At 53.4% G+C, this 26,108-nt stretch overlaps 1 protein-coding gene across 1 annotated transcript; it reads left to right on the forward strand.

Moving 5' to 3' along the window:
- The first annotated feature begins 7,499 nt into the window (after positions 1-7,499).
- On the forward strand, positions 7,500-25,643 carry EMX1 (empty spiracles homeobox 1). Its single transcript, XM_045788266.2, has 3 exons — positions 7,500-9,909; positions 15,667-15,851; positions 25,080-25,643. The coding sequence occupies exons 1-3, from the start codon at positions 9,378-9,380 to the stop codon at positions 25,245-25,247; spliced, it is 885 nt and encodes a 294-aa protein (XP_045644222.1). The 5' UTR covers positions 7,500-9,377; the 3' UTR covers positions 25,248-25,643.
- The last annotated feature ends 465 nt before the right edge of the window (positions 25,644-26,108 follow it).

Below are 26,108 nucleotides of genomic sequence, written 5' to 3' on the forward strand. Positions count from 1 at the left end.
AAATATCATGATGGCTGTAGTTTACTTTAAAGTACTTCAGAAGGGGGGCGCCTGGGTGGCTCAGTCGTTAAGCATCTGCCTTCAGCTCAGGGTGTGACCCCTGCGTTCTGGGATCGAGCCCCACATCAGGCTCCTCCACTGGAAGACTGCTTCTTCCTCTCCCACTCCCCCTGCTTGTGTTCCCTCTCTCGCTGGCTGTCTCTATCTCTGTCAAATGAATAAATAAAATCTTTAAAAAAATAAATAAATAAAGTACTTCAGAAGGAAAGGGATAAGGCAAAATGGAAAAATGTTAATATTTATAAAGGTTTTGGTGATTATGGTGACAGGTGTGACAGGGTATATGGGTATTCATCACATTATTTTGTCTACTTTTAATTATGCTTGGAAATTTTTATAATACAAAGTCAAAATATGAGAGAAAAGATTCTTAGGTGTTCTGTACTAGGAGAGGTCTTTGGACATCTAGTCTACCACATTATTAGAAACAAATATGACATCATATTCAATGATTTTGTACTTACAAAGAAAGAATCCACAAATGACCCCGGCCAAATTGTTGAACAACTGAAGGAAGAAATGTATGTGCGGTGTTGCAAAGCTGTTCAGATCCAGATTTGAATAAACAAACCAGTGTGAGTGGACAACTGGGGAAGCAGGAAGGTGAACAAGTTGGCAGAACACCAATCAAGTAGGGATGGGCCTGCCAATGTGTCTTCCCATTGAGCTATACCACAGGCCTTAGTTTTCATTAGTTCCCTGCTAGCTGATAGCCCCATCCAAGTAATAGTGGGATCTAGCTTCCCCCTTCCATGGGTCTAGGCTCCCTGGTTTGGGGGAGGAGGGATTGTCACCCAGCTCCAGCCCAAATCTCACCTGCTCTATAAATGCCCCCATTCTAGCCCCTTCTTCTGCCTTACAGGATGCCTATGAATCATCATGTGCATTCCAAAACTCGTAGGGGCTGGTCTTGTCTGGAGCCCTACTGGGACAATCCACTACTACATAATCGTCTGACATGAGCACATTTCCCAAAGCCCAGGAACTCCTTCTGGACTGAAACTCTAAGTGAGCATTCCGCGGAATAAATAGCTCAGGGTGGCTTTGGCAATTCTGGGTAAGATCCCTTGACCACTGGGAAGTGAAGATAGGGGGACCGCTCCCTTCATTTCCCACATCTATGGAGAACTATTTGAGTAAGAACACATCCATACTGTCACGAGAGAGCCCCAATTTTCAGGGACAGAGCAGCCTAGACCCACAGGTTGAAAAGAAGCATTTCCTTCAAGTAATAGTAATCTGCAAAGATAACATCTCATTATAGAGAAGACATTTATATTGTTATGCAAAACACTGAGACATTGAGCCATAGGCTCTTTAATTGCTCCATTTAGTAATTAAGTCTTTGGTTTATCTTTGCAAAAACAAGGCATCCATTGATCCAGAGGAAAGAGATATTTGCTCCAGTTCACACATCTTACCCTGTAGAGAGACAGTGGAAAGTTTTAATTTAGAGTTCTCCCAACCCAAGAGTTTAGCCAATTACTGGACAGGGTTCAACTTCAAAGTGTGTGGGTTTCCTTTCCCATCAATCAGAGGCTCTGCAGGAGAAACCTTTCAAGGTGAGGCCTAGATCCAATTCTCCTTTCATGGCAAACCTCACAGGGCATGGACAGTCTCTTTTTTGTGTCCTACTGTGATGCAACTTTACATTATTACACTGTCTCAGAACAATCTTTTTTTAAAAAGATTTTATTTATTTATTTATTTATTTATTTATTTATTTACTTTCTTATTTATTTATTCTGAAAGAGAGAGAAAGAGAGCAGGCATGCTTGTGAGCAGAGGGAGGGGCAGAGGGAGAGGAGAAAGAGAATCTCCAGCAGACTCTGTCCTGAGTGCAGAGCCCAACCTGGGGCTTGATCCCAAGACCCCCGAGATCATGACCTGAGCCAAAATCAAGAGTCGGTTGCTCAACTGACTGAGCCACACAGGCACCCCAGAGCAAGCATAATTTTAAATCACATTTCTCAAATTCATATGTCAGCTGACAAATCTTTAATGAGCATCTATTATATGCCAAGCAATTGTGCCGGTGTTGGGAACACAGCAGCAAAAATTAGGAATGAAGTGCTCATGACGCTAGCATTCTATGTAGTGGACTTCACGTACTTCTGCCATGTAATTTTACCAATTTCCTTCCTCTCAGAAGTTGGACTGACCCATGCTGTAATGTTTTTGAGCAAAATTTGGAGGGGAAATGTGTAGGGCATGCGCAGAGAGGCACAGAGAGCTAGGAATCCCTGGATGAACACCCTGGGTGGTGGCAGTGTTGCTACAGTGAGGGCTACCCATGGGTGAGTAGAGGACATGAGAATAGAAAGGTAGACATTTGCTCATGGAAGGCCCCGAATGTCAAGGTAAGAGTTTGAACTTCATTAGAAATAGTGACTCTACTGAGTTCTCTATGCACTAAGAGCTGTACATGAATGGCCTCGTTTCAGTTCTCGCAACGACTCTCCAGGTACTACTATTATCTCCAGATTACAGGTGAAAAACTGAGTCACAGAGAGGTGAAGAAACTGCCCTGGGTCCCACAGTCGTGTGGGACATTTTTGCATGGAGTTGTGTCGTAGAAATCTGGCAGCCGCAAGTCAGATGGATTGCAGAGAGGAGAGACCACAAATGGTTATCATAAGAGAATCACCAGAGAAAGGTAACAAGAGCCTGAAGTTGAACAGCAGCAGAGAGAATGGCAAAAAAGGAATGGATATGAGGACTGAGGGGATGCGCAGGGTGGTGGCGGAGAGGATATCACAGAGGCCTCTCAGCTGCTGAGACTAGATGTCCTCGGTCTGTAGGTCTGTCATCAAAAGAGGCTGAGCCACGGAGAGGCACAGATTTGGTGGGGGAGATGAGGAGCTCAGTTTTGGTGAATGCCTAAGGAGCCTGTAGGACCCCCTAGGAAGGTAATCTCACAAGCACTGAAAACTAGAGACTTGATCTGGGGGAAAACAGAGTTGGGGTTACAAACCTTTAAAGAGTTTGCATCAAGGTATTGCTTGAAACTGTGGGAATAAAGATAGATGACGGATGATTAGATAGATAGATACACAGATATATAATTAGGAAGGCTAGAATAGACAAAGGTGCCTAGCAGACATCCACGGTTAGCAGAAGAAAGGGGAGCCCATGGAGGAGCAACTCCCAGAGGTGGCAAAGCTAGGTAGGCACCTTGTTAGGAAAATGAAGGGAAGAGAGAGTTTCCAAAAGAAAAGGGAGTTGAAGTCAAATGCTGAAAAGCCCACAGACAATTATGACTAAAAAAGACAGGAATTTGGAAACAGAGTCCTGATGAGCATTTCAGAGGATGAAGGGAACCCTTTATACCCTGCTCATGGGGGAATACATGGGTACATTTCCAGAGACCAAATTGGCAATATGGATCAAAAGAGTTAAATATTGCATATCTGGAGATTACACTTCTAGAAATTATACCTCTAGGAATGTATATAGAAAAGAAATACTCTTGGGGCACCTGGGTGGCTCAGTCAGTTAAGCATCTCCCTTTGGGTTCAAGACAGGTTGTGAGCATGGGGTCCTGGGATCTGCTGTGTCCGCTCCCTGCTCAGCAGGGAGTGTGCTTCTCCCTCTGTCCCTTCCCCTTCCCCTGCTCATGCTCTCTCCCTCAAATAAATAAATAAAATCTTTAAAAAATGAAATAGTGAAAATTTGTCAACAGCACAAATGTCCACCAATAGGGAATATTTAATTCATACAAAGAGGATTGTTATTGGTAATAAAGATAAAGAGGCAGGTTACAAAAACTGTGTGCTTCTCCCACCCCACCACACCCCTTTTAAAGGAAGGCAATATAGAGAGAAAAAACTGGAAGAATATACTGCAAGAATCTCATGATGGTTGTTTCTGGGTGGTAGGATATGATAATTATGAGATCTCTGTTTTCTCTTTCTGCACACCCATTCACCCTCCCACTCTTCTCTGGATTACCTGCGTCTTCTGTAACAACCCTGTCCAGTAGAAATACAATGTGAGCCACATATATAATTTTAAACATTCTAGTAACTACATTTAAAAAAGAAACAGATAGGGGTGCCTGGGTGGCACAGCGGTTAACCCGCCATCAGGCTCCTCTGCTATGAGCCTGCTTCTTCCTCTCCCACTCCCCCTGCTTGTGTTCCCTCTCTCGCTGGCTGTCTCTCTCTGTCAAATAAATAAATAAAATCTTTAAAAAAATAAAAATAAAAAAGAAACAGATAAAAATAACCTTAATAATATATTTTTAACCCCAATATATCAATGTTATCATTATAACAAGTAATCAACACAAGAAAATGTTAATGATATCTTAGATTTTTCAAAACGCTCAGCCTTTCAAATCTGGTATATATTTTATATTTACAGAATATTTCAATTTGGGCCATCTATATTTTAAGCACCCAATGGCCATATGCCTTCCGTATTGGACAGCCAAGCTGTATAAAATTAATAGCTAACATTTATCCAGTGCTTACTATGTGCTAGGCACTGCTGTAAGCCCACTGGATGGGGATTATAATTCATTCCATCTCACGATAACTTCTTAAGGTTGTTATATTTATTGTTGCCTCCATAAGCGCATGTTGCTATTGTAATAACACCATGACAAAAGTTTAGGCTGGTGATGGGTATTAAGGAGGGCACGTACCGCATGGGGCACTGGGTGTTATAGGCAAGTAATGAATCATGGAACTTTACATCAAAAACTAGGGATGTACTGTATGGTGACTAACATAATATAATAAAAATTATTATAGGGGCGCCTGGGTGGCACAGCGGTTAAGCGTCTGCCTTCGGCTCAGGGCGTGATCCCGGCGTTATGGGATCGAGCCCCACGTCAGGCTCCTCCGCTAGGAGCCTGCTTCTTCCTCTTCCATTCCCCCTGCTTGTGTTCCCTCTCTCGCTGGCTGTCTCTATCTCTGTCGAATAAATAAATAAAATTTTAAAAAATTATTATAAAAAAAAAAGTTTTGGAGCTCTTTTGCAAGCCATCTCCCTGATGGGTTGGGGGTGGAAGCCAGGTTGCAAAGGCTTATTGAGTCAAGGGGAACTGAGGGATTTCGAGAGATTAAAACTTATTCAAAACGTTTGGTGGTGAAGAGAAGTTAGCAGAAACATGAGGACAGAAGGCTTTTTGTGGGGCGGGGAGATCTGAAGGTGAAGTAGGCTAAAGAGGAGGGAGGGGAATGAGAGGTAAAAGGCAAATGGCCCGGGATGTCGGGATGTCATCAGACCCAGCACTCGAGGATAAACATTGCCTGGCCTGTGCTGGGGGTCGTGATGGGTGCCACCGCTCCCCAGCTGGGGGTGGAGGTGGGGGCATAGCCTGGGAGGCAAGAGGCAGACACAGGCAACTCCATCCCGCAGGTGACTGCTGGGACAGAGTGGGGGCGGGGCAGGGGGGAGTTGAACTGAGTGATGAAGAATGAAGTTTGCCAGGAAAGAAGCAAGAAGGGAGGGGATATAGGCTTGAGAAGTACCTGACAACAAGACCAGGTGACTGGATGAGGAAGATGAGAGAGCAACGATCTGAGAACAATTCCCAAGTTTCCCGCATGGGCAAAGGCAGAGACAGTAACGTTTACTGAGTGTCTCCCTGGAGTCACCCGTTGGTCCCGCGCACCACATACTAATCTCACACACCCTCGTGGAGGACCCATATAATGCTTCCCCTTCTGCAGATGTGCAAGCTGAGGCAAGATTATTGGCCCCACATCTCACCGTTAGTAAGTGGAAGAGTCAGGATTTGAGCCCAGGTTATCCCAGAGATGGAGGGAAGGAGGAGAAAAATGACGAGGGTCCAGAGCTAGGACCCGCGGTCCAGGGGGTGGTGGGTGGGGGGCAGGCAGGCAGGCGCAGGATGAAAGGGAAGCAGCTGTGTGGGATGGGAGGGCCCTCCAGCTGAGGAAGGAACGATCAGTCTTTGGGCAGAACTCAGCTACCTGGGAGGGAGCACAGGCTGGAGGAAAGGCAGGGTTGGGGAACAGAGGTGGGAGAGGGGGCAGCAGGTTTGGTTTAACTGGTGAGAAGAAGGGGCGTTTGTGTACCTGGTCAGCTGTGGGGGGGGGGCGGGTGGAGGGAGCACAGGCTGGAGGAAAGGCAGGGTTGGGGAACAGAGGTGGGAGAAGGGGCAGCAGGTTTGGTTTAACTGGTGAGAAGAAGGGGCGTTTGTGTACCTGGTCAGCTGTGGGGGGGGCGGGAGCAGAGACTGGGCGGGTGAGAAGGCACAGGAAGAGATGGGGGCCAGGTGGGGAGCACTGATGCTAGAACACAGAGGCAGGCTTGGAGATGCCCTGAGGGTGACAAGTTCTTCTCTTAACCTATTGCAGAAAAAGCAGCAATAGAGGAAGAGGCCCTAAGAGGAGTCAGAATAGAGGAAACCGGGTAAGGGATAATATCTGCAGAGGGAGGGAAAGGATGGAAGAAGGTTAGAGAGTTACAGGAGAGGAAAGCCAGAGAAAGGAGGCTGGGGAGAGGGAAAGGGGAGGGAGGGTGAAGGTAGAACTGCCATCACCCAGAGCACCCAGTGCACCCAGCACCCTAACCCTGTGACCACCTGTCTGGGCAGTTAGCTGCAGCTGCGGGGTGCGGATGGAATGAGAGTGGAATCCGAGCCAGACCTAGATCACTGAGCTGTCCCAGCTCAATCCAGACTGTGACCAGATTCAAGTCACTGTTTCTTCATGTGTAAAATGGGGTTAATGACAGACAGCTAGATGTCAAAGTATTTCGAAAGCACCACCACGAGGGAAGGTGTTATTATAAAGGCCTATCAAGTTAATAAGACAATGTATCCCCAGAACCAGACAGATGAAAACAGCTGTGGCCAGTGTGGATGCAAGTCCAGAAATGGCCCGGTAGATTCCAAGCTCTTCTACCTGCCCAGTTTAGCGAGCTCGCGGCCAATGTCCAGCCTCGCGGTGGGGTAGGAGGTGAGGGCCTGCGGCTGGAGGGATGGGGTTCATCGCCGGCTAGGGGCGCAAGGCCCCTAGGCAGGGTTGAAACTTGCTCCGGCTCCTGTCTTCTCCGTGGCAGCCCCCTGTCGCCGCAGAGCACAGGCCCAGGCAATGCTTATCCAACTGAACCCGCGTACCCGAGGGGATCTTGCTCCAACAAAATACCCAGTCATCTCCTATATAAAGCGAAAATCTCCTCGAGCTGTGGCTTTGCCCAGCTCCGCACCCTCGCCCCCTTAGTGCTGTGGCCTGCTTAGGTCTCCACTCCGCGGAGCTTCCCCTTTTCCAGGACTGAGGCTGGAGCGAAGGAGGAGGGAGAAGAAATACATGAAAAGTCGGGGTGGGGGGTGGAGCAGCGAGACAGGGAGGAGGATAGATAGCCTGAGACGGAAACCGGAGAGAGAGACGAGTATAGAGAGCCAGAAAGAGCCGGAGAGGTCGCAAAAGAGGCACAGGCGCTCGCCGCGGATTCGGTAACAATTCCTTCCGCAGGCGTTTCTGCCGCTGCTCTGCAGCGCTCAGCCCTGGGCTGCCCCGGACGCGAAGGGCTGCAGGGTGCGGTCGCCTCACCTCCCCCCTCTCGCCGCCCCCTCCCCACCTCGCCCAAGGGGGCCGGAACGGCGTCGGCGCGCGGGGGCTTTTCGGAGCAGTCGAGTGGAAAATAGACTTTAACCCGCTTTGTGGCGACAAGGGCGCCCGAAGCGCTCTCCCGGACCAGGGCTCCCGGCGCTCAGGCGGGCCACTCCCAAGACCCGGCCTGGAGTCCCTGCAGAGTCACGCTGCACGAGGAACCCCTGGCCTTAGGGCGCGGGCAGGCCCGGCCCAGATCTGCTCACCCTGCCGCGGCTGGGCCGCCCCGACTGACCCCGGCGGCCGCGAGGAAGCGGAGCGCGCTGCGGTCCCCTCCTTGCAGTGCGCTCGCAGGGTCTGGGTCCCAGCCTCCCCATCACCGCCCAGCTGGGTGCGGTGCTTCCTGCGGCCTGGAAGGCCCCGGGCGAAAAAGTTTGCGGAGTACTGGTTCTCCTCACCCTCTCACCCCCAGGAAATTATTGCAAGAAATGGAAACCTGACGGAGCAGAGTCGTCCGCTGCTCCGCGGTCGCAGGTGGAAGGTGAGGGTCAGGGGAGGCCAGGCGGCCGCTGCGTTCCCGGGACGGCCGGTGTGTATTCTTGGAGACAGGGTCGACCTGCTCGGGCCAGCTCCAAGTTAAAGGCCCGAGGCCGGGGCCTGGCCCGGCCCGCCTGCACCTGAGCCCCACGACCAGAGAAGGCGAGGAAAGCTGCAGATCGTCCTGTGCTGAGGCCCGCCGACCCGGAGCGAGCAGAGCGCGGCCGCCGGGGCTGTGCCAAGGAGGTGCTTCCGAACCCGGATTTGCGGCTTGAGGTCTGCAAAGTGACCACTCGGGCGGCTCCTCTCGCGCTGTCCCGGGCCTTGCCCCTTGTGAAAAGAATTGGGCGCCCCCTTTCTGGAGCTGTCCCCCGCAACACTCAGAAAACGCGAAACCTCACGAACAAGGCCGCGGCTTTCAGACCGCGGCCCAGGAGACGGCCAGTGGGTGAGCGGGAAGGTCCCGGAGGCCAGGGGACCAAGGACCTGGTTATCGGAGGACGTATTTATTGGGCAAAAAACATCCTCCCTCCACTCGGATCCAAGTTGCCTGAGAACTGAAACGACATCCCAGGATGAACTGGAGAGGGTTCAACTGAGTTATACATCGGGAAGTTGGGTAGGAGTTTTTCCCAAGCCCCAGGCCCCTCGGACACCTTCTTCGGCTCCCGCGTGGGCTAAGACCGTTAGGGCGGTCGCCAGGCTCAGCTAAAAGGGCAGAGACGCGAAGAGAAGCCTGTGGAGAGGGGCGGATGGGGGGTGGGGGGAGGCCTAGATAGCCCAGCGGAGGCTCCAGTCCGCTTTTTGCCTCCAACTGCTGGCTCCTTCCCCACCCGTCGTCCCTCGCCCCGCCCCGCCCCGCCCCCCACCTTGGGGCAGGTGAGCGGCGGCCAATGGGCGAGCGCGGGGCAGGTGCCGGCTAACTCGCGCCTCGCAGCGCAGCGGCCGAGGCTGTGCTGGGCAGTGCTGGGAGGACCAGGGGCGGGGGTCTGTCCTGGCTGGACTCGGGAGGGAGGGGGCCGGGCTCAGCCCCCAGGCCGTAGAAGCAGCTCGCAGCATCGCACCGAACCCGCGCCAGTGCCCGCGCCGGGAGCTGCCCTCTCGGCCCCAGAGGCCGGCGAGCCTAGCTGCGCGCGGTGGCCCGACTCCGCGTTCGCTCGCTCTCACGCCCCTCGCCTTTCCGCGGCTGGCTCGCCGGCAGGGTCTGAGCGCGGGCGGGCGGGCGGGGGAGGTGAGGGGTGCTGGTGTGTGTGCATGTGCCTGGCTGGGTGCACACCCCGCACGGCGGCGGCGCCAGGACGCGGAGCGCTCCCCAGAGCCCGGCTGCCTCGCTCGGCTCTGGCGACCGCGACCATGTTCCAGCCCACAGCCAAGCGCGGCTTTACCATCGAGTCCTTGGTAGCCAAGGACGGCGGCACCGGCGGGGGCACTGGCGGCGGGGGCGCCGGCTCCCATCCCCTGGCGGCGGCCGCCTCGGAGGAGCCACTCCGGCCCACCGCGCTCAATTACCCTCACCCCGGCGCGGCCGAGGCGGCCTTCGTGAGCGGCTTCCCCGCCGCCGCCGCCGCCGCCGCCGCCGCGGGCGCCGGTCGCTCGCTGTACGGTGGGCCCGAGCTTGTGTTCCCCGAGGCCATGAACCACCCCGCGCTGACCGTGCACCCGGCGCACCAGCTGGGCGCCTCCCCGCTGCAGCCCCCGCACTCCTTCTTCGGCGCCCAGCACCGGGACCCTCTGCACTTCTATCCCTGGGTCCTGCGGAACCGCTTCTTCGGCCACCGCTTCCAGGGTGAGTGCCCATGCTGTGCCCGCTTAGGCGGCCGGTCGGCGCCGGCGCTGCCGTGGCGCGGGGGAGGCTCGGGGGCGTTCGGGCTGTTCAGAAGTTGTTGAAACAAGGCTGTGGGGTCCGCAGAGGCCGATTTCCAAACCGGGAAGAGCCGCGCCGGATCCACTCGCTTCTGCGGCGTTGGGTTCCCTCCCAGAGAGGCAGTTTGGGACCTCCAGGCTTTCCCAGAAACGGTGCAGTTTCGGACGCCAAGCCCGGGCGCATCCTTGGAGCCTCTCCTGATCCTCCCCGCGGCCTGCCAGACTCTCTCCGGGCTGAGGCAGTCCCAGCCCAGAGAGCGCCCGCCGCCCCCTCCCTCTGCCAGGGCCGGACCTGGGACCCTTCGCTCGCACATCCACCACCAATTCCCAGATATCCGCCCTCGCCGGCGCGTCCGAGCTGGGCAAAGTCCACCCGCGTGCCCCGGGTCTGCGGAAAGAAGGGGCAGCAGGGAGGGCAAACTGGAGAGTTAATGTTCAGTGTGGAGTGCTCTACTGTCTTGGGGTGTTTCTCAGCAACCTCAACCCGACTTCTTCAAGTCACAAGTGCCTTTCGGACCCACGGTCGGGAAGGGTTGCAATAACAACCGGCTTCCTTCGTCTTGTGCCGACTCTGGGAGCCCACCCGGCTGCGGCGGGACCGACGGCCGTCCTCCCAGGCAGGGGGCGGGGGCAGAGGGCTTTTAAGGTTGTTGGCTAGCCGAGCTCCCACGTCTTCACTGGGCAATGGGTTCTCTAATGAAGATCCCCCACTGGCCTTACAAACGCACACACACGTTTCAATTATCTGACTTTCCCAAAGGAAAGAGAGTTGCATTTGTTGGAGTTCGTTTTCTTCCTTGAATTTGTTAAAGTTTGTTTCTCTTTTCTTTTTTTTTTCTTTTTAAAGAATGGCCTTAATTTGTGCAGTAATTGCTTTAGTTTCCAGTTTTATTTTGTTAGTGTAGACGGGACTGGACCTCAGCCTTTTTAGGTTCCATGACTCAGAGCTAGGTAACCCGGCTTTTAGTGAAACAAATGAAAAGGATATGGCTAGAGCTTCGGCTGCCAACCTAATCTGAGGATAAATCGCGGTCTACACAGTCAAAATAAACCAGATGCTTGGTACCACTATTTAGATAACAGAAGAAAAATGATCTTTGGAAGCTTTGGCTATAGCTGCTGAACTGTTTCATGGAAAGCCGCTTTCCTGGTCCAATTTGTGAATTCACTTAGTCCCATCTGACCAGTAGATACGGACCCAGCAGATCCCACAATATAAAAGAATGTAATTACTTGAACAAGAATTTTTGTGGGCAGACCTGTCTCCCCTGCGATTTCAAAGATTTGCCCAAATCATGGGGTGAGGGGAGGGAGCCTATGGTGTCAGCCGCTTTGGGTATGAAACCTGTCAATTACAATAATTGTTTGCCGCTAAAAATGAATGAAGTTTTATTCAAAACTGAGTAAACCACCTCGGCGCTCCTTGGGCCCAGCCCGGCCTGGGTCTCAAAACTTGGCACCCATGGGTGGATCTGAGAGTGGAGGCTATTTTTGAACCGTCGTGCCAGGGCAGCAGAGGGACCTGTGGTTAGGAGGCTGGTGCAGGGACAGGGGCTCTGAGGAGAGGGCAGAGCCGGTCCTAAGCCCTGTGGTATCTGCTCATCAGGGGGTGGCCTCCCTGGCGGGGCCCTCGGCTTCGGACCCGGCGCCCCACGCCCTCCTCGCTGCTTTTCCCGCCTCTGGCCTCGTCCCCGCGGGCGCAGAGCGCCGAGGGCCGGGGACACCTCGAGACAGATCCGGCTCCGGCTCTGAGCATTCCCAGCCAAGAGCGGCCAGATGAATTCTCCGAAAAACCTTCTTAGAAATTGCCGCGGCTCCCTGAGCCATCAGTCCCGGCGGGCACGTTGTCGAGTTGCAAAAACGGTTGGATTTTTCTCTCAAGAACCGTGTCTGGACGCGGAGATGGAGCCACGCGTGGCCAACGCGGAAATCCGTTGGACACGGAAAGACTTTTCCGACCCTGAGACGTTTCGGCTTTGGGTCCGGTCTTCGTCGCCGCGGACCAGTGCGCACCCCGGCAGCTGTGAGCCTTGCGGTCCCAGCGGGGCCTCGGGGCCGCGGGCCGAGCCGTCCCAGGCCCTCCGGCGCCGCGTTTTCTAGAGAACCGGGTCTCTGCGATGCTCATTTCAGCCCCGTTTTAATGCAAGAAACGAAACCCTACACGGACGAAAAGGAACATGTCTGCGCTCCGTGCGCAGCGCCCTCCGGCAGCGCGGGCAGGCGCGCGGGGAAGCGGCTTCTCCGCTGAGCCAGACGGTGGAAGAGGAGGAGCCCACGCGGCATGGTCTGGATCAGGCGGCGGGATCCTGAAGCCGGTGGCCTTCGAGGCCTGAAGGGGAGGAGCCGGCGGAGACCGGGAATTGGCCGGACTACGGTGCTATTTCTCGGACTCAGGAACTTTCCAGACCGGGAACAGCGTCTGGAAGGGGCCTGGGAAGACCCAACCCTCCCGGATCCGCGTTGGTAATGGGCCGGTGCTTCAAAGGGCGCCTTTGTTCCGGCAGGAGGAGGGGGAATGAGGTTATCTCCGCAGCTTGGCCGGCCTCTCCCACTCGTCGCCCCAGGCTCCTCCGCCCAGCCCGCCGGTCGGGAGCCCCCCGCCGACCACCGCCTCTCCAGCAGGGAGTGCGGCGGCCCGCCGCGGCACTTTGGATCCCTAGCTCCCAGCTCGGGCCACCTCAGTCCTGGGAGTCTCTACTGCCAGTCTTTGCCCTGAAAGGGCCTGCACTGAGAGGATGGAGGAAAACGGGGTGGGGTTCAATTCCACCTGGCTCCAGGGAAGGCTAAGTCACCCTCCTTCCACTTCCACCTCTCCTTGTCTCAAACTGACAGCCCACTGGCACAGGCCAGAACCTCTGCGTGGAAACAGGCCACACTGGCCCCAGCCCCAAGCTTGTTCTGCTCTTGTGGTCCAGAGAAGGGAAACTGAAGCTGTGCTGGGGATCATTGAGACCCCCTACCCATAATGAGTGGGGCCCAGGAACATAGACACCTAAGGCATCACTCTGTCCCTACAGAGACATAGAGCTATTGATCAGTTTGTCTGGATAGTTTTGCACTAAACCCCCTCTTTCTTAACAGGAAAAAGCCTTGCTTCTTTTGAAATCCAATCTGTCATTACTTTTCAGTGTCTTGAGTAATTTTCCTGTCCCTTGGTTCTTCGCGGTTGGGTCAGAAGGACCCCTATGTTTCTGCCCGTACATGTGGACATAGACTGGAGGACACATTCTATCTGCCCCAACAGGACATGACAGTAAACCAAGCAACCTAGCTTTTCCTAAAATAAGCCAGACTTGAGGCAAAGGGATGTGTGTATGTCAGAAGGACAGAAGCTTGTTGCTTCCATCCTCCACTTTGGGTTTATAAAGACAAACACAGAGAACCCCACCATGTCAATGACCAACACACGCTCCCAGAATTACAGAACAGCCATCAAATCCTACACACCGAGGCAGGCAGCAGTCCTGCTTTCTCAGCCACAGACTGTCCTTGACACCCCTGCACCCCAGTGCACTCCCATCTACAGGGTCTCTCCAGGCTGCCACCTCACTTTTGACCAGCCTGGGCCAGTTGAGCTGCTGAGGCTAACTCCGGGAACTCTGGGATGAGCGAGGCCTTCTCCCTGTCCAGCTCACTTGTCCAGAGGAAAAACCACTGTTGGGGCTTCACCCAGGCTCAGAACAATGCCGTTTTTTGAAGCATTTCAACATCAGCAAGAAATGTTTCCTTCCCACCCACCTCTCCCACCTTTCCCTGGCCTATCACACAGGTACCCATTTAAGACTTGAGTTCTTATTCCTACTCAGACCAGGCTCTTCCTTTCATTCCTTCTTGTCCCTCTCTGTCAGACCAGCTCCTTGATCATCTATTCCCTCCACCACCAGCAGTTAAACTTCCTTCAGTCAGGCCTAACAGCCCTGGGCCTGCCTCCACCTTGAAGGGCATTGTGTCCTTACACTGGGCACAGTGTCCCCCTCCATCTCCCTGTGATGTGATGCCACTCCTTTTGTAGCTGCACAGATCCAGCCACTTGAAATGGAAAAGTGATTGTCAGGGGACTTTATCTCCCCTCTAGCAACCTTGTTCCAGAGAAAACCCCAGCAATAAAGTTCACCTGTGTAAGCGTCCAAAGCCCAAGGACGTGGAGAAAGTAATGCCAGTCAGTTTCCACCAGCAGAGGGACATGAACAGTTACCTGGAGAGTTTTAGCAATAGTGTCTCAGTTATGTGCCCTTACTTCACTTACAGAAGTATTTGCAGAGACGGGAGATCCCAACTGAGATCCAAACAATTGCCTTAAACAAAACAACGGGTCAAACTGGGTAAAACCAGGGGGCCATTTCTGAAGAAATTAATTGGATCAGTCAATCTCAACAGCTAACTGTGTGAAAACATTCCATCTAGGACTCTTCGTTGTCAGTGGGTCAGGGGTACTGATAAGTGCCACTGCATGAGAATCCACGGGTGATGTCAGGGCCTGTTTCAAGTCTGAGAGCATGGGCGACCAAGCCAGAGATTGTGTGAAGGCCTAGTGGGGGGTTTATTGAGCATGGGGCTGTGGGTGGAAGCTTATTTTGGCTTTTGTAGTTCCTGACCTCACCACCCAGGACTCGTCCAACCCAGTGTCAGCCCCTCCTCCTGCATGTAGGAGCTGAGTTCCCATGATGGCCAACATTTGCCAAGGGACAATCACACTGTTTGAAAATCCTGTACGGTAGATGGGAGAAAAAGACAGTAGGGAGGCTGGAGCATATATTTACACACGCCCATGCAGAAACCAATATATCTATATCTATATATATTAGAGAGAAAGATGACATCTAGATATTTATACACGTGTTTCTTTAGCACGGGACTATTCAGGGATGAAGCAAGGCCTTTTCCCACCAGAGAGCAGTAGGAGTGGAGGGGGGGCTTTACCTGAAGGCCTGGGGGACAGAGGTGGGGAAGGGGGGAGGAAGAAGCCTGACCTTAGATCTTCAGGTGTTGCCTGGACATTGACCTAGCAGCCGGCCTATTTTTACCACTTGCAAGGTAGAGCCTGGGCCTGTTGGCAGGAATTTTCAAAGGGCTAGCAGCCTGAGCATTTAGCTGCAAGCGTGGTTTAACAGGTGTGAAAAGAGAGTGCCTTGGGTCCCTTCTAGTTCCTGAAAATGTGTTTGGCACTAGGGTGCTTAGCAGCCTCACTGTTCCCCTTCCTGACACTCAGCCCTCTGCCTACTCTTGGCGCTTTTTGAGGGAGATAGGACAGGGCCAGGGGACAAAGAGAGCTAAGGGACTTATCCCACCCCCGGGCCTCTTCCAAGGCTCCAGGCGCTGTGGATTTGGGCCGGCTTGCGCCTCGCTGGGCCTGGGCCCTCCTGCTGGCCCAAAGAGTGATCCTCTACTCTGCTCTTCCACGCCTCCCACGACCGACCGGGTAGCTCTCGAGCCCTAGGGAAGTGTTGGGGGAGGAGAGAGGAGTGGACTTAAGGAAGGGGCGGCGCAAGGGAAAGGGGAGAAGTGGGGGCGAGGGTCAAGGATTGCAGAGGGTAACGGAGCGCCCAGGGCGTTTGCGAGCGGGGCCAGAGGGCCGGGTTTGGCCGGCTTCCGCGGGCGGCCCGGCGGCCGGGCTGCAGGCTCACGGCGCCCCTTCTCTCTGTCTGTACCTGCTGTGTTGCCGTCGGCGGCGCGGCCGCAGCGAGCGACGTGCCCCAGGACGGGCTGCTTCTGCACGGCCCCTTCGCGCGCAAGCCCAAGCGGATCCGCACGGCCTTCTCGCCCTCGCAGCTCCTGCGGCTGGAGCGCGCCTTCGAGAAGAACCACTACGTGGTGGGCGCCGAGCGGAAGCAGCTGGCCGGCAGCCTCAGCCTCTCGGAGACGCAGGTAATAATCACCCCGCCGGCCCGCGCTCGGCCCGCGAGCCCAGGTGGAGGTGGGGGGGACAGGAGGGGCCCGAGTCTCACCTCCCCCTCGCCTTCCCCGGAGCCCCGTCCCACCCAGTTCCAAAAGCCACCCTCCCCCGCGGCCTTCCCGCAAAGCCTGTCTCTTAGAGCCCCTTCCCTGCCGCTGCGTTTAGCCTCGCGGAGGCCGCAGGACTTCTGTCAAGCACTAAGGACCCACCAGGAGGTTGGAATCAAACCACAACCCAGCCTGCTCTCAAAGCCCATGGGAGGTGCCAGGTTCTCAGGAGCAGGCAGGGCGTGGACCCCACGCCGCAGTCACTCCCGAGCTGTCCCAGTGTCCCCTGGAGCCGTCTCAGCCCTGTGGCTACTGAGGCTCTTCTCCCGCCACTCCTCTGGGGTGCTCACGGTTTTGTGGGAGGCCCGGGCCTTTCCCCGCACCGGCTTTGCTGCTGTTCATGGGCAGAGTTGGCGGAGGCCTCGGCTGCCCACCAGTGGATGTGGTGTGGGGAGAAAGCCCACGTGTCCTCAGGCTATAAACATCAGAAGCAGAGGAATTAGCCAAGAAGGGACCAGCCCTGCTTGGGTCCGAGGGTGGCGCTGATCTCTGCGCAGGCAGGCTGGTAGGGCTCTGGAAACTGGTGTGTGTTTGGGGGCGCAGACGTGTGAGGAACCTGGGAACGGTGGAAAAGTAGATTCTGGGACTCAGGGACTGTCTTCAAACACCTGAAGGGCTGTTGAGCTGGGGAAGGAACAAACTCCCCAAATGGCGCTGGGGAGGTTTTGAACTGGGTGAAATTACAGTAACCGCGTAGTATTTTTGTAATTGAGAATTAAGAAAAGAAAAATTTTAAGAACTAGATTGGAGTCATAGGGAGGCAGATTTGGGTTTATTGTAAGTAAAGACTTTGCCATAAATAAATGCTGCCTGGAAGAACCGCCTCAGCTCTTGGTCCCCGGGAGCACCACGTGCTGTAAGGGCTGGCTGCTGCCCTGGAGGCAGATTGCAGTGTCTGGACGGCCCCGGGAGACCTTACTCCCTTCCACCCCTCACAACTCCCAGATGTGCAAATAAGAGAGGTCCGCCTGCTGGCCCACCAGCTCCCGCCCTGATGGCTTTCTATCACCCTCTCCCCTTTCTTGTTGGTCTGGCCCCTGCTGCCTTCCATTCTAGTCCCGGAAAGAGGCGTCTGGGGGAAGGGGGCAGTCCGGGTCTCCGGAGTAGTGAAGATAGGAAGGGGGCTCAGTGGGGGAGTCCAGACCCTAAGTGCCTCCCCAGCTCCCCTGGCAGACGTCACTCGCTGGTCCTCGTGTCCTATTTTGGTTTCTATTGTCAAGACGTCTTATCTGTCTGATGCCCCATTTAATCACACATTGCTCTCGTCTCCACTGGAGGACCCGTGCTTTTTCAGATTTGCTAGTTGGGCTGTTCTAACTGCAGAGATAAAGCTTACAAAACAACAGAGTTCATTTTGAAAATGTTTTAAAGAAATACATGCTAAAAAACCAAGTTAATAAAATAATACCACCGTTCCCTCCTGGCAAACAGTGTTTTAAAATTGTTGTCTAAAACAACGGGTCAATTTAAGAATGGTGTTTATAGTTAACATTATTTAAAAAGTATTATTAAATTTTAATTGCAGAAGTGTAAGAAAACAAAATGGTTTACAATCTTCCCACCCACAGATGAACACTTGTTGAAATAATGTCATTGTTTTTAAACTTTCAATTTTTTAGCTCAGTGAGAGCATTTTTAATTAACTTTCTTTCAAACCGAATCTAGCTGCCTGTTTCCTCCCAACACCTTCAAACATATTTAAAACAAAACCCGACAGAATAATAGAGTATATCCAGCTTAACTATCAAAACTCATGTCTAATCTTGTTCTGCCTATCGATGAGCTGGTTTTAGCATATGGAACAAAAAACCCCATAGAACTATGGGAGGTTTGAGCCTGAGAAACCTCTTGCAGAGGCTCGCCTTTTCAGGTGAGGACTCTAAGGTAGAAAGATGGACTGAGCAGAGCTCCCTAGGCAGGCAGGTTGGATTTCATTATCTGCCTCCATGCTAATTGGCTGTGTGACCTTGTGCCAGTTACTCAACCTCTCTGAGCTCTGATTTTTCTCATCTGGAAAATAGATTGTTTAAGGATTAAAGGCACCTAATAGGAACTCAAATAATATTAATTCTCATCCCCCATCCTTCCCTTCCCTCTGTTTAAAGTAGTATATATCAAGTTAGTGTTATAGTAAGCCCCTAACCTGGGCTTCCTGACTTAGTCTAGTGTTTCTTCTGCCATATCTGGCCTCCTTCATCATCATAGCTGTCTTTCTGTCCCTCTTGTAACTTATCATTTGGACTTAGGCTATCTACTTAACTAATTATCCATCTTTCAGTATTTACCAGGCAAGCCTACCTGTCATTTCCAACTATTGGCTATTTGTCAAGCATCAGTCTCTGCCATCAGCCCCCTGCCATCTATTTCTACTGTCAGTATCTACATTTGTCTCTTGGAGCTCTCCAATCCATCCTGCACAGAGAGCTGTTTTGTATCTAGCCATGTACTTCTGTCTGATCTCATTAAACTGCCTCTCCAAAGCTGGGTAATTTATATTTCCAATTTTCTATTAATTACATTCTTCTCCTTCCTAACAATAACTCTCATTTACCCAACTGTTGATTATTTCCTTATCATCTCTTCTGTTTTATCTTCTGTGTATCTACCATTCATCTCAAGCTTCCATGTCTATGGATCTAGTCAGCTACTGCCAGCATATTCATACGCCTGCTAGTGCTTACCTACCATGTCCTCAGCTCTGCCTTTGTCTTCCTTCTGAGCCTCCGTTGCTGTATCTGTAAGATTTAATGAAATGAACTCTGTGGTTCTTTTCAGTCCTGAGTTTCTGGCTCATCTATATTCTACTTCTCTGTGTTTCTCTATAATGCTTCCTCCAAGTTCTCAGAGCTCACAGTACATCTCCCATATATCATAATATGCATAGGACTTTGTTGCTGTGAAATTATCTACCATGTCCAAATGTCACTCGGTAGACTGACTAGGTCGATCTCGCAAGGAAATCCTAAAGTACAGATCCCCAGGCCCCATTCAGGAGCTTCTCTTAGGAGTTCCGGGATAGGATCCAGGAAATGTTTTTAAAACAGCTTTCTCGGTGATTCTGATGAACAACAGGTCAGCTTTGGGAACCAGAGGTCAAGCCTTCCTGCTTCTCTCTCTATACCCTAGGGTCCAGCTCAGCGACCAGCAAGCAGTCGATGCTCCATAAACATGTATTGAACGAATAGGCAAATCTCTTTTGATTGTACACATACCCATGTGTTAACCCTATCAGTCATCTCCCTTGCTTTCTGTAGTCACTGACCCCTCCCTGTCCCTCTGTTTTCTATTTTTCCCTTGCACTTTACTTTAGATGATCTAGTTTTATCCACCAGTTGATGGATAAAACTCCTGGTGGGGTTAAGGAAATCCGTGTGTGGGTCTTAATCCAGGACTCAGGGGGCTCTGCACGCTCACAGCTTTAGTACCGAGTGTGGGGAGGTGGGTAACCCGAACTTCTTTGTTGGGGCAGGTTTCTATGTTTGGTTGAGAGTTGGGTATTTATGTTGGGCTGGCCGCGGGTCAATCCAGGAAGCGGAGGGAGTCTTTCCGGGAAAGGGCTAGTTCTCTTTTCTGGCTCTGATTACTTGCTCCTCACTGCTCTGGTGCAGCCTCAGAGTCCAACCCAGATGACTGCATGATGCCCATCCAAGCTTCGGTCCTGGTGGGGCAGACCCAGACTTGGGTCAGATCAGAGCTGTGCGTGGAAGTGAGTGTGTGTGTGTGTGTTGAGTGTGTGTAGCATGTATGTCCTACAATGTGGGGCACGTACAGGCAGTGTGATTGATGCCCGAAGGCCAGGTGATATCATATGTGCACACGGCGTAGAATGCAGCTCGGGTTCTTACGTGCATGCGTGGGGGCGGCACGTTAGTTTCATGGGGAATGAGAGAAAGCAGTTCGTTGCTTCAGGCTGATCAATTGGTCAGTGTTTCCAGCTGCCCCTCCTGCTCTGAACAGTTTAGCAGGTGTTTCTTCACCTTCTCTGGCTTTGAGCTCAGTTGAGCTGTGAGGGAAAGGGGTGCGGAAATGCAGTCCTTAGCCTTGAGGATTCCTCATTCAGTGATGGGGGCACAATGTAAAGTGTGCACGCTTGCGGAACATGCACAATGAGTGACTGGAGTCTTCCTGAAGTCACAGCTGTGGGCTAAGGGAAGTGAGGGGAGACCTGCTTAGGTGGAAGTTCCCAGAAGACCTCAGGCCCAGAAAGCTTGGAGGGATGCAGAGGATTCTAGGTCGGTGGGAAGGAAGGGGAGGGTTTGAAGTGGGTGGAAAGATGGAGCAGGAGCCGTCAAGTCTGCCACCATCTTGGGCCCAAGAACAGGTGGGGAGGTCTTAGAAGGAAGGAGTGTATGGTTACCTGCCTATGGGTTTTTTCTCCAGGGGTACTGGTAAGGAGACTTCTTGGGGTCCATTCCTGCTCTGAAAAACTGCTTTTTAGGGGATGGATGAGAAGGAGATATCCAAATGACTTGAATTTTAGGGAATGGTCACGAGGCCTTTGTTGCTAGCTCACTGTTGGTTCTGAGACGGACTCACCCCTTCTCCAAGTCTTGGCTCTTCTCCAAGAATGTCTGCATCAGTCAAGTTCTAGAGTCCAGTGGGAGGCAGGACAGGGCAGGGGAAGTAAGGGAGACTGGAGTGGTTCCCTAGGGCCTCATCCTGAGGAGGCAGCCGACTGTACTGTCTGTCTGAGAGTGAGGGCACGCAGCCGTGATGGGCTGGCAGAGGAGGAGACAAGAAGGCTTAGGATGAGTTGGGCTATGGCTGATGTGGAGTCAGAGGTGGCCTCATTTGGTGGGCATAGCATGGCATTGGGCTTGACCCTGAAAGTGGGAGTAACTCATATGATCAGATAATAGGAAATGGATCCCCAGCAGAGAGGGGTATTACCTTGATAGGGTGTTTGAACTCCTTGAGGACAAGTATTCTCCTGAAAGTATGCAGGCAGGAGCCACAGACTCTTCCATTTGGGATGGGCTAAAGTTGGGGACCAGTGGAAACAAAGGGATCCAAATCTGGGTCATTCAAATAGGTTATTCAAAAGTAAAGTCTGAAATAATTGGCTGGAGCTGTAGTTTGCTTGCATGTTAGTTTCTTTGTCCATTCACTTGCTCGTTAATACATGCACACCTTCATTCATCAGTGTATACATACAGCAGTCAGTCCTCTCATACATTAATGCATGCATGTGCTCATTCATTCATCCACAGCACCTTCCTCATTCTGTTTCACTCATGCTGACCCTTGTGCCTCCCAACAATAGGTCTCCCTCCCTCCCCCAGATTCTCCGTAGGAGTGGTTCATCTAATCCACCACATGGAGAATTAAGAATTGACCCTGTCGTAGAAGTGTCCACTGAACTATGCCTAAAAAGAACCCCATCTCTCCAGCAATTGCACTTCCCAAACCCTCCACCATTGATTTTCTTGGGCTCTCCAGTTCTCACCTAGGCACCTCTTGCCACTAGCGCAGTGCCAAGTCACTCCACCTGTGCCCAACTTGCTGAACAGACTGGAACGTGCCCACGGGGACTCTAGCGTGGACTACTACACCACTTTGGTTCTCCAGGTTCTGACAGCCTGACGAGGAGACAGAGGTTCGGGCAAATAAATGAACGCACTGTTCGGGTCACTGTTGCAGGACAGGGAAAATGACTAAGGGAGCACAGACAGGCAGTGGGGCAGGTCCAGCCCAGGAGCATCTGGGCAGGGTTTTGAAGGCTGAGTAAGAGTACCCCAGGGGGGATAACTCAGGCAAAAGTGGAGAAGCTTGGAAGGAACTAGCTTCTCTGCAAAACTGAGACACTCAGTGAGGCAGGGACTTGGGAGACCACAAGGAAGCTCTCTCCAAACCCAGAGGAGTCGGAGATGGGGGAGGGGTTCCTCAGCCAACATCCCAACTGTGCCTGCAGGGGCTAGTGTGCGGGAATGGTGGGGAGGCAGGCGCAGAACAGACCCAGCCTCGTAACACTAGCTCCCACAGAGCTGGGAGCCACACTGTATGACCTGGCTCCTTTCTAGGGCCTCTGTCCTCCAGGGAAAGGGCTCTTGGGCGACCCCAGATTGCCCTGCTGGGTTACAGAGGTGATGGGGTGTCACTCTTGCCTCCGACTACACTCAGAGCCCAATTCTTTTTCTTTTTTCTCAGTAAAAAAGAACTATTAATTGTTATCAGTAATACATTAAAGACAGAAAAGTGGAAAGAAGAAAGCAATGTCACCCACACTTTATGTACATTTCCTTCTAGTCTTTTCCCCCATGCATAGATTTTGTTTTCCCATGGTTGTGATCACACTGTGCCCAAACTGCATCCCGCCCTTTTCACTGATATTATTAAGTCATAAGCATCCCCCTGTTATTACAGTCTTTGTAAACAGCATCTGGTCACTCAGCCTAAGGCTGTTCACAAGATAGCCAGTCTGCCTAGGGAGACAGTTTACCTCCCTGTTTCTAGAAAGCTGCCTCCTTGACCCCGGTCGTTTAAATGGAGAAAATATTCAGGATTACCTTGCATTTGGGTATGCCTGGAAAGCTGGCCCTGGCCTGAAAACATAGCCTGCGCCCGGAGCTCCACCATCGGAAACTTTCCTTCTTTGGGTCAGCGTTGTGGGGCAAGGGTGGCAGGCTGAGTCCATCCCACTACAGACTAGTCTCCATCCTGAAAGGAGACTCGGAGTGTGTGGGAGAGAGAAGGTGCAGAAAGGGGCCGGCTGTCCCGGTGTTGCCCAGAGTTTCCCCAGATCGCCCCATCACTAAGCTGGGCGCGCCTAGCCCTCAGCCAGCCCCTTGGGCTCTCAGGAATGCCACTCCAGCCCCACATCCAGGCCTGAGTCACGCACGTGCCTTGCACAGGCGCTCACCCACCTGCTGGCTGTTGTAGTGTCCGTGGGCTCTAGCAGGTGGTGGGGGCCAGGCAGGGGCCCGACGCGGTTGTGCCGAGAACCACCCAGGGCCCAGCCCGCCCTGTACCCAAGGAAAGGTGGTTATGGGATCTAGAAGTCTTGCACCCGAAGTGTCTACCAATTTTCCCTTGTCTGTTTGAGGTGAGACATGCAGGCGATGGGTTTGCACCCTGCCTTAGAGACGAGGGAAGAAGATTTTCCTCTTACACCATCCATGTGCCTCATTTCTTCCTGGCCCTGGTGGCTGCCCCACCCCCACCCAGTGCTCTAAAATTAAAGGGCAGGGCGGACCCTGGGGGGGAGGTTCTATTAGGGGAAGCCTTGGATTGCGTCGGCTCCATGAAGGGAGGTAGTGTCTGGAAAGTGCGAAGATCAGAACGTCCTGGGCAGGAAGCTGCTCCCTGGGCCCCGATGCAGGCCTGCTTTTGGCTGCCACTGCCTAGCTTTTCCGCCTTTCTCAGGGACTAGCAGCTGCACTGGGTCGCCTTCTGAGTACTGCCCCTGGCACCACCCAGGGCTCAAGGATCTTCCCTCAGCAGTCCCCGCCGCTGCCAACACCCAGGTGCTCACCATCACTCCACACACACAGGACTTCCCACTCACCACTGCCAAGGACACCATGGGTCACCCAGCGATAGCCGGCAGCAACCTACTGGCTTTGTAAACGAGCTGTCATTTTTAGGAAACCATCCCTGTCTCGTAACCCTGCCATCTCTGTGTCACCTTCCCCAGGGACCTTCTGGAGCAAAAGCCCAGGAGATGCCCTGGAGCTGCAAAGGCCCCAGAAAACCTCTCTCCTGTGGATGAGGGGCTTAAACCCAGAGTGGGGAAGGAACTTAGCAAAGGATCAGCACCCAGGCCCACTGTCACCCACCTGAGGGTGGGGTTGGGGGGATGGCCTGGCTCTGCAAGGCCAAGTAAAGAACTGCAAGGTCAGGAGGAGTTGATAGACTGAGTGAGGCTTCCTCCACAGTCCTCGAACGCTAAGTCTAGTTAGGGAGCTGGGATCGGCCTCCTTAATCATGCACGAGAGGATGTTAAAGGCTGTATCCTGGACACTGAGCAAATGCTGGGGGAGGTGGGAGAAGTGAGGGGTGATGAGAGATACGGCTAAATCTGGGGAGGCTTCCTGGAGGCGGTGAGCTTAGCATTATTGACCTGTCCCTCCAAGCCCCCACGACCCACCACAGAAGACACTTGTCTGCTTTTGAACCCTCCCCTTGTCAGGACTCTCACTGCCTGACACAGAAGTGGGGAGCCCTCTCTGTTTAAAGAGGAGCTCACTTCTGCACCCTGCGATTTCTCCTATGTAACCTGTTTCCATATTTGAATGGGCTGCAGAGGCCAGCACTTTGGGGACAGGAAGTTTAGAGCACTGCCCTACTTGGGACTGCAGACACCCCTATGTCTAAGAAGGAGGAGGCCTCATTGGTGGGTTTCAGACTACCCTGAGTAGCTACCCCCCTGACGGACCAGCCTTCCTACCTGCCCAGTTCAACCTCTGATGTGGGAGGGAGGGAATCCCACCTGACATTGCTCACAGGGTCCCCTGGAGAAACTGACTGACCTAGACGGTGTATGAGTTGGAAATTTGAGTGGCAGGGTCTGTGACCCTAGGCGTGCTCTGGCTATCCCAGGCACCGCTCTTGGTGTGGACATCACCTCCTGGTTATGTAGCCATGTCCACTCTGCCTCTTTGTGCTGCAAAGATCGTAGGGTGGCCGGGGGTGAGGGGGGCACATCAGGCCCACAGGGCGCTTACCAGGACTCATGCGATGGCTTTTCACACGTTCGCCTACTTACTGTTTACCTCAACCGTGGGAAAGAGCGATTATTATTTCTTCTCTAGAAACGGGTAGGGACCCAGGTCTGCTGGTCTCCAGAGCCTGGACGCCTCCTCTCTACCGTGCTGCGGCTACAGGATGCTTGGCAGCTCCGTGATGCTCCCTTCCCTCTGTGAGAGGGACTGGAAGATGGCCCCTCTCGGCCCACTGTGCCCTCTCCCTGCCCGACCTCGTTCACTTCTGGAAGCGTAGTCTTTCAGACCCAGCAGGTGGCACCTGGCCAGAGGAGAGGACCCTGGCCCTGGTTTCCCCACCTGGCTCCCAGCTCAGCCTGGGTGCTGAGATCCCAGTGGCCGCTTGGGGGCCTCCTGGGTGTTTCTTACTTCTGCCCCTCCCTCCCTGGCCCAGGTGAAGGTGTGGTTCCAGAACCGGAGGACAAAGTACAAGCGGCAGAAGCTGGAGGAAGAGGGGCCCGAGTCTGAGCAGAAGAAGAAGGGCTCCCACCACATCAACCGGTGGCGCATTGCCACGAAGCAGGCCAACGGGGAGGACATCGATGTCACCTCCAATGACTAGGGTGGGCAGCCACGGATCCGTGAGGGCAGAGCATCTGCTCGCTGCTGGCCAGGCCCCCGGGTGGGCCCAGCTGGACTCTGGCCGCTCCCCCGCCAGGCTTCGGGGAGGCCTGAGTCGCGGCCCCACAGGGCTTGGAGCCTGGGGCCACCACTGACAGAGGGACAAGAAATGGGCCGGCTGAGGCCTGGGACTCCTCCACCTTCTCCTCAGAGAGCCCGCCTGCCTGAGCAGGCCGCCAGCCGCAGCAGCCTCCCAGCCACTCTCCACTTCTCTTATCTCCTGTTTGTTTTGATGCGTTTCTGTTTTAATTTATTTTCCAGGCACCCGCTGTAGTTCTTAGTGATCCCCTTGTACCTCCCTTCCCTATGGGAATAATAAAAGTCTCTCTCTTAATGACACGGGCATCCAGCTCCGCCCCCAGAGCCTGTGAGCCTGGGGGGTGGATTCCGGCTCTGGGGACCAGTGGGGACTGGCCGAGCAAGCTTGTACAGCGCCTGGGAGCCTGGGGTGGGGCCTGGGAGACTCAACTCATTAACTTTTCTCCTTTGTTGGTGGTCTACCCTGATCTCTAGCTCCAGCTATAGGGCAAGGGAAACTGAGGCTAGACAGGGGGAAGGACTACCCTGTGTCTTAAGGGAGGCCATCTAGGCTCAGGTCTCCCCATGCTTGTTGAGCAGTGGGAAACAGGCCCGTGTGGCTTAGGGGAGAGACAGAACTTGCCCACTGCTGCGTGCTGAGAGACTGGCGGCTCCTCCAATTCAGGAGAAACTAGAAGGAGAAAGGAATATTGGGAGCTGGGGGCAGGGCACCATTCACAGAAGTTGACCGTCCCAGCCTCAGGTTCTGGCCCCACTGGAACGC

The sequence above is a fragment of the Ursus americanus genome, chromosome 7, assembly GCF_024610735.1.
Source record: "Ursus americanus isolate L20-20 chromosome 7, mUrsAme1.1.p, whole genome shotgun sequence".
Classification (NCBI taxonomy): Eukaryota; Metazoa; Chordata; class Mammalia; order Carnivora; family Ursidae; genus Ursus; species Ursus americanus.

Coding starts and splice junctions, on each gene's coding strand:
- EMX1 (XM_045788266.2), top strand. CDS start 9,378: ATGTGCCTGGCTGGGTGCACACCCCGCACGGCGGCGGCGCCAGGACGC. Junction 9,910..15,666: donor CTTCGGCCACCGCTTCCAGG/GTGAGTGCCCAT, acceptor GCGCGGCCGCAG/CGAGCGACGTGCCCCAGGAC. Junction 15,852..25,079: donor TCAGCCTCTCGGAGACGCAG/GTAATAATCACC, acceptor TCCCTGGCCCAG/GTGAAGGTGTGGTTCCAGAA.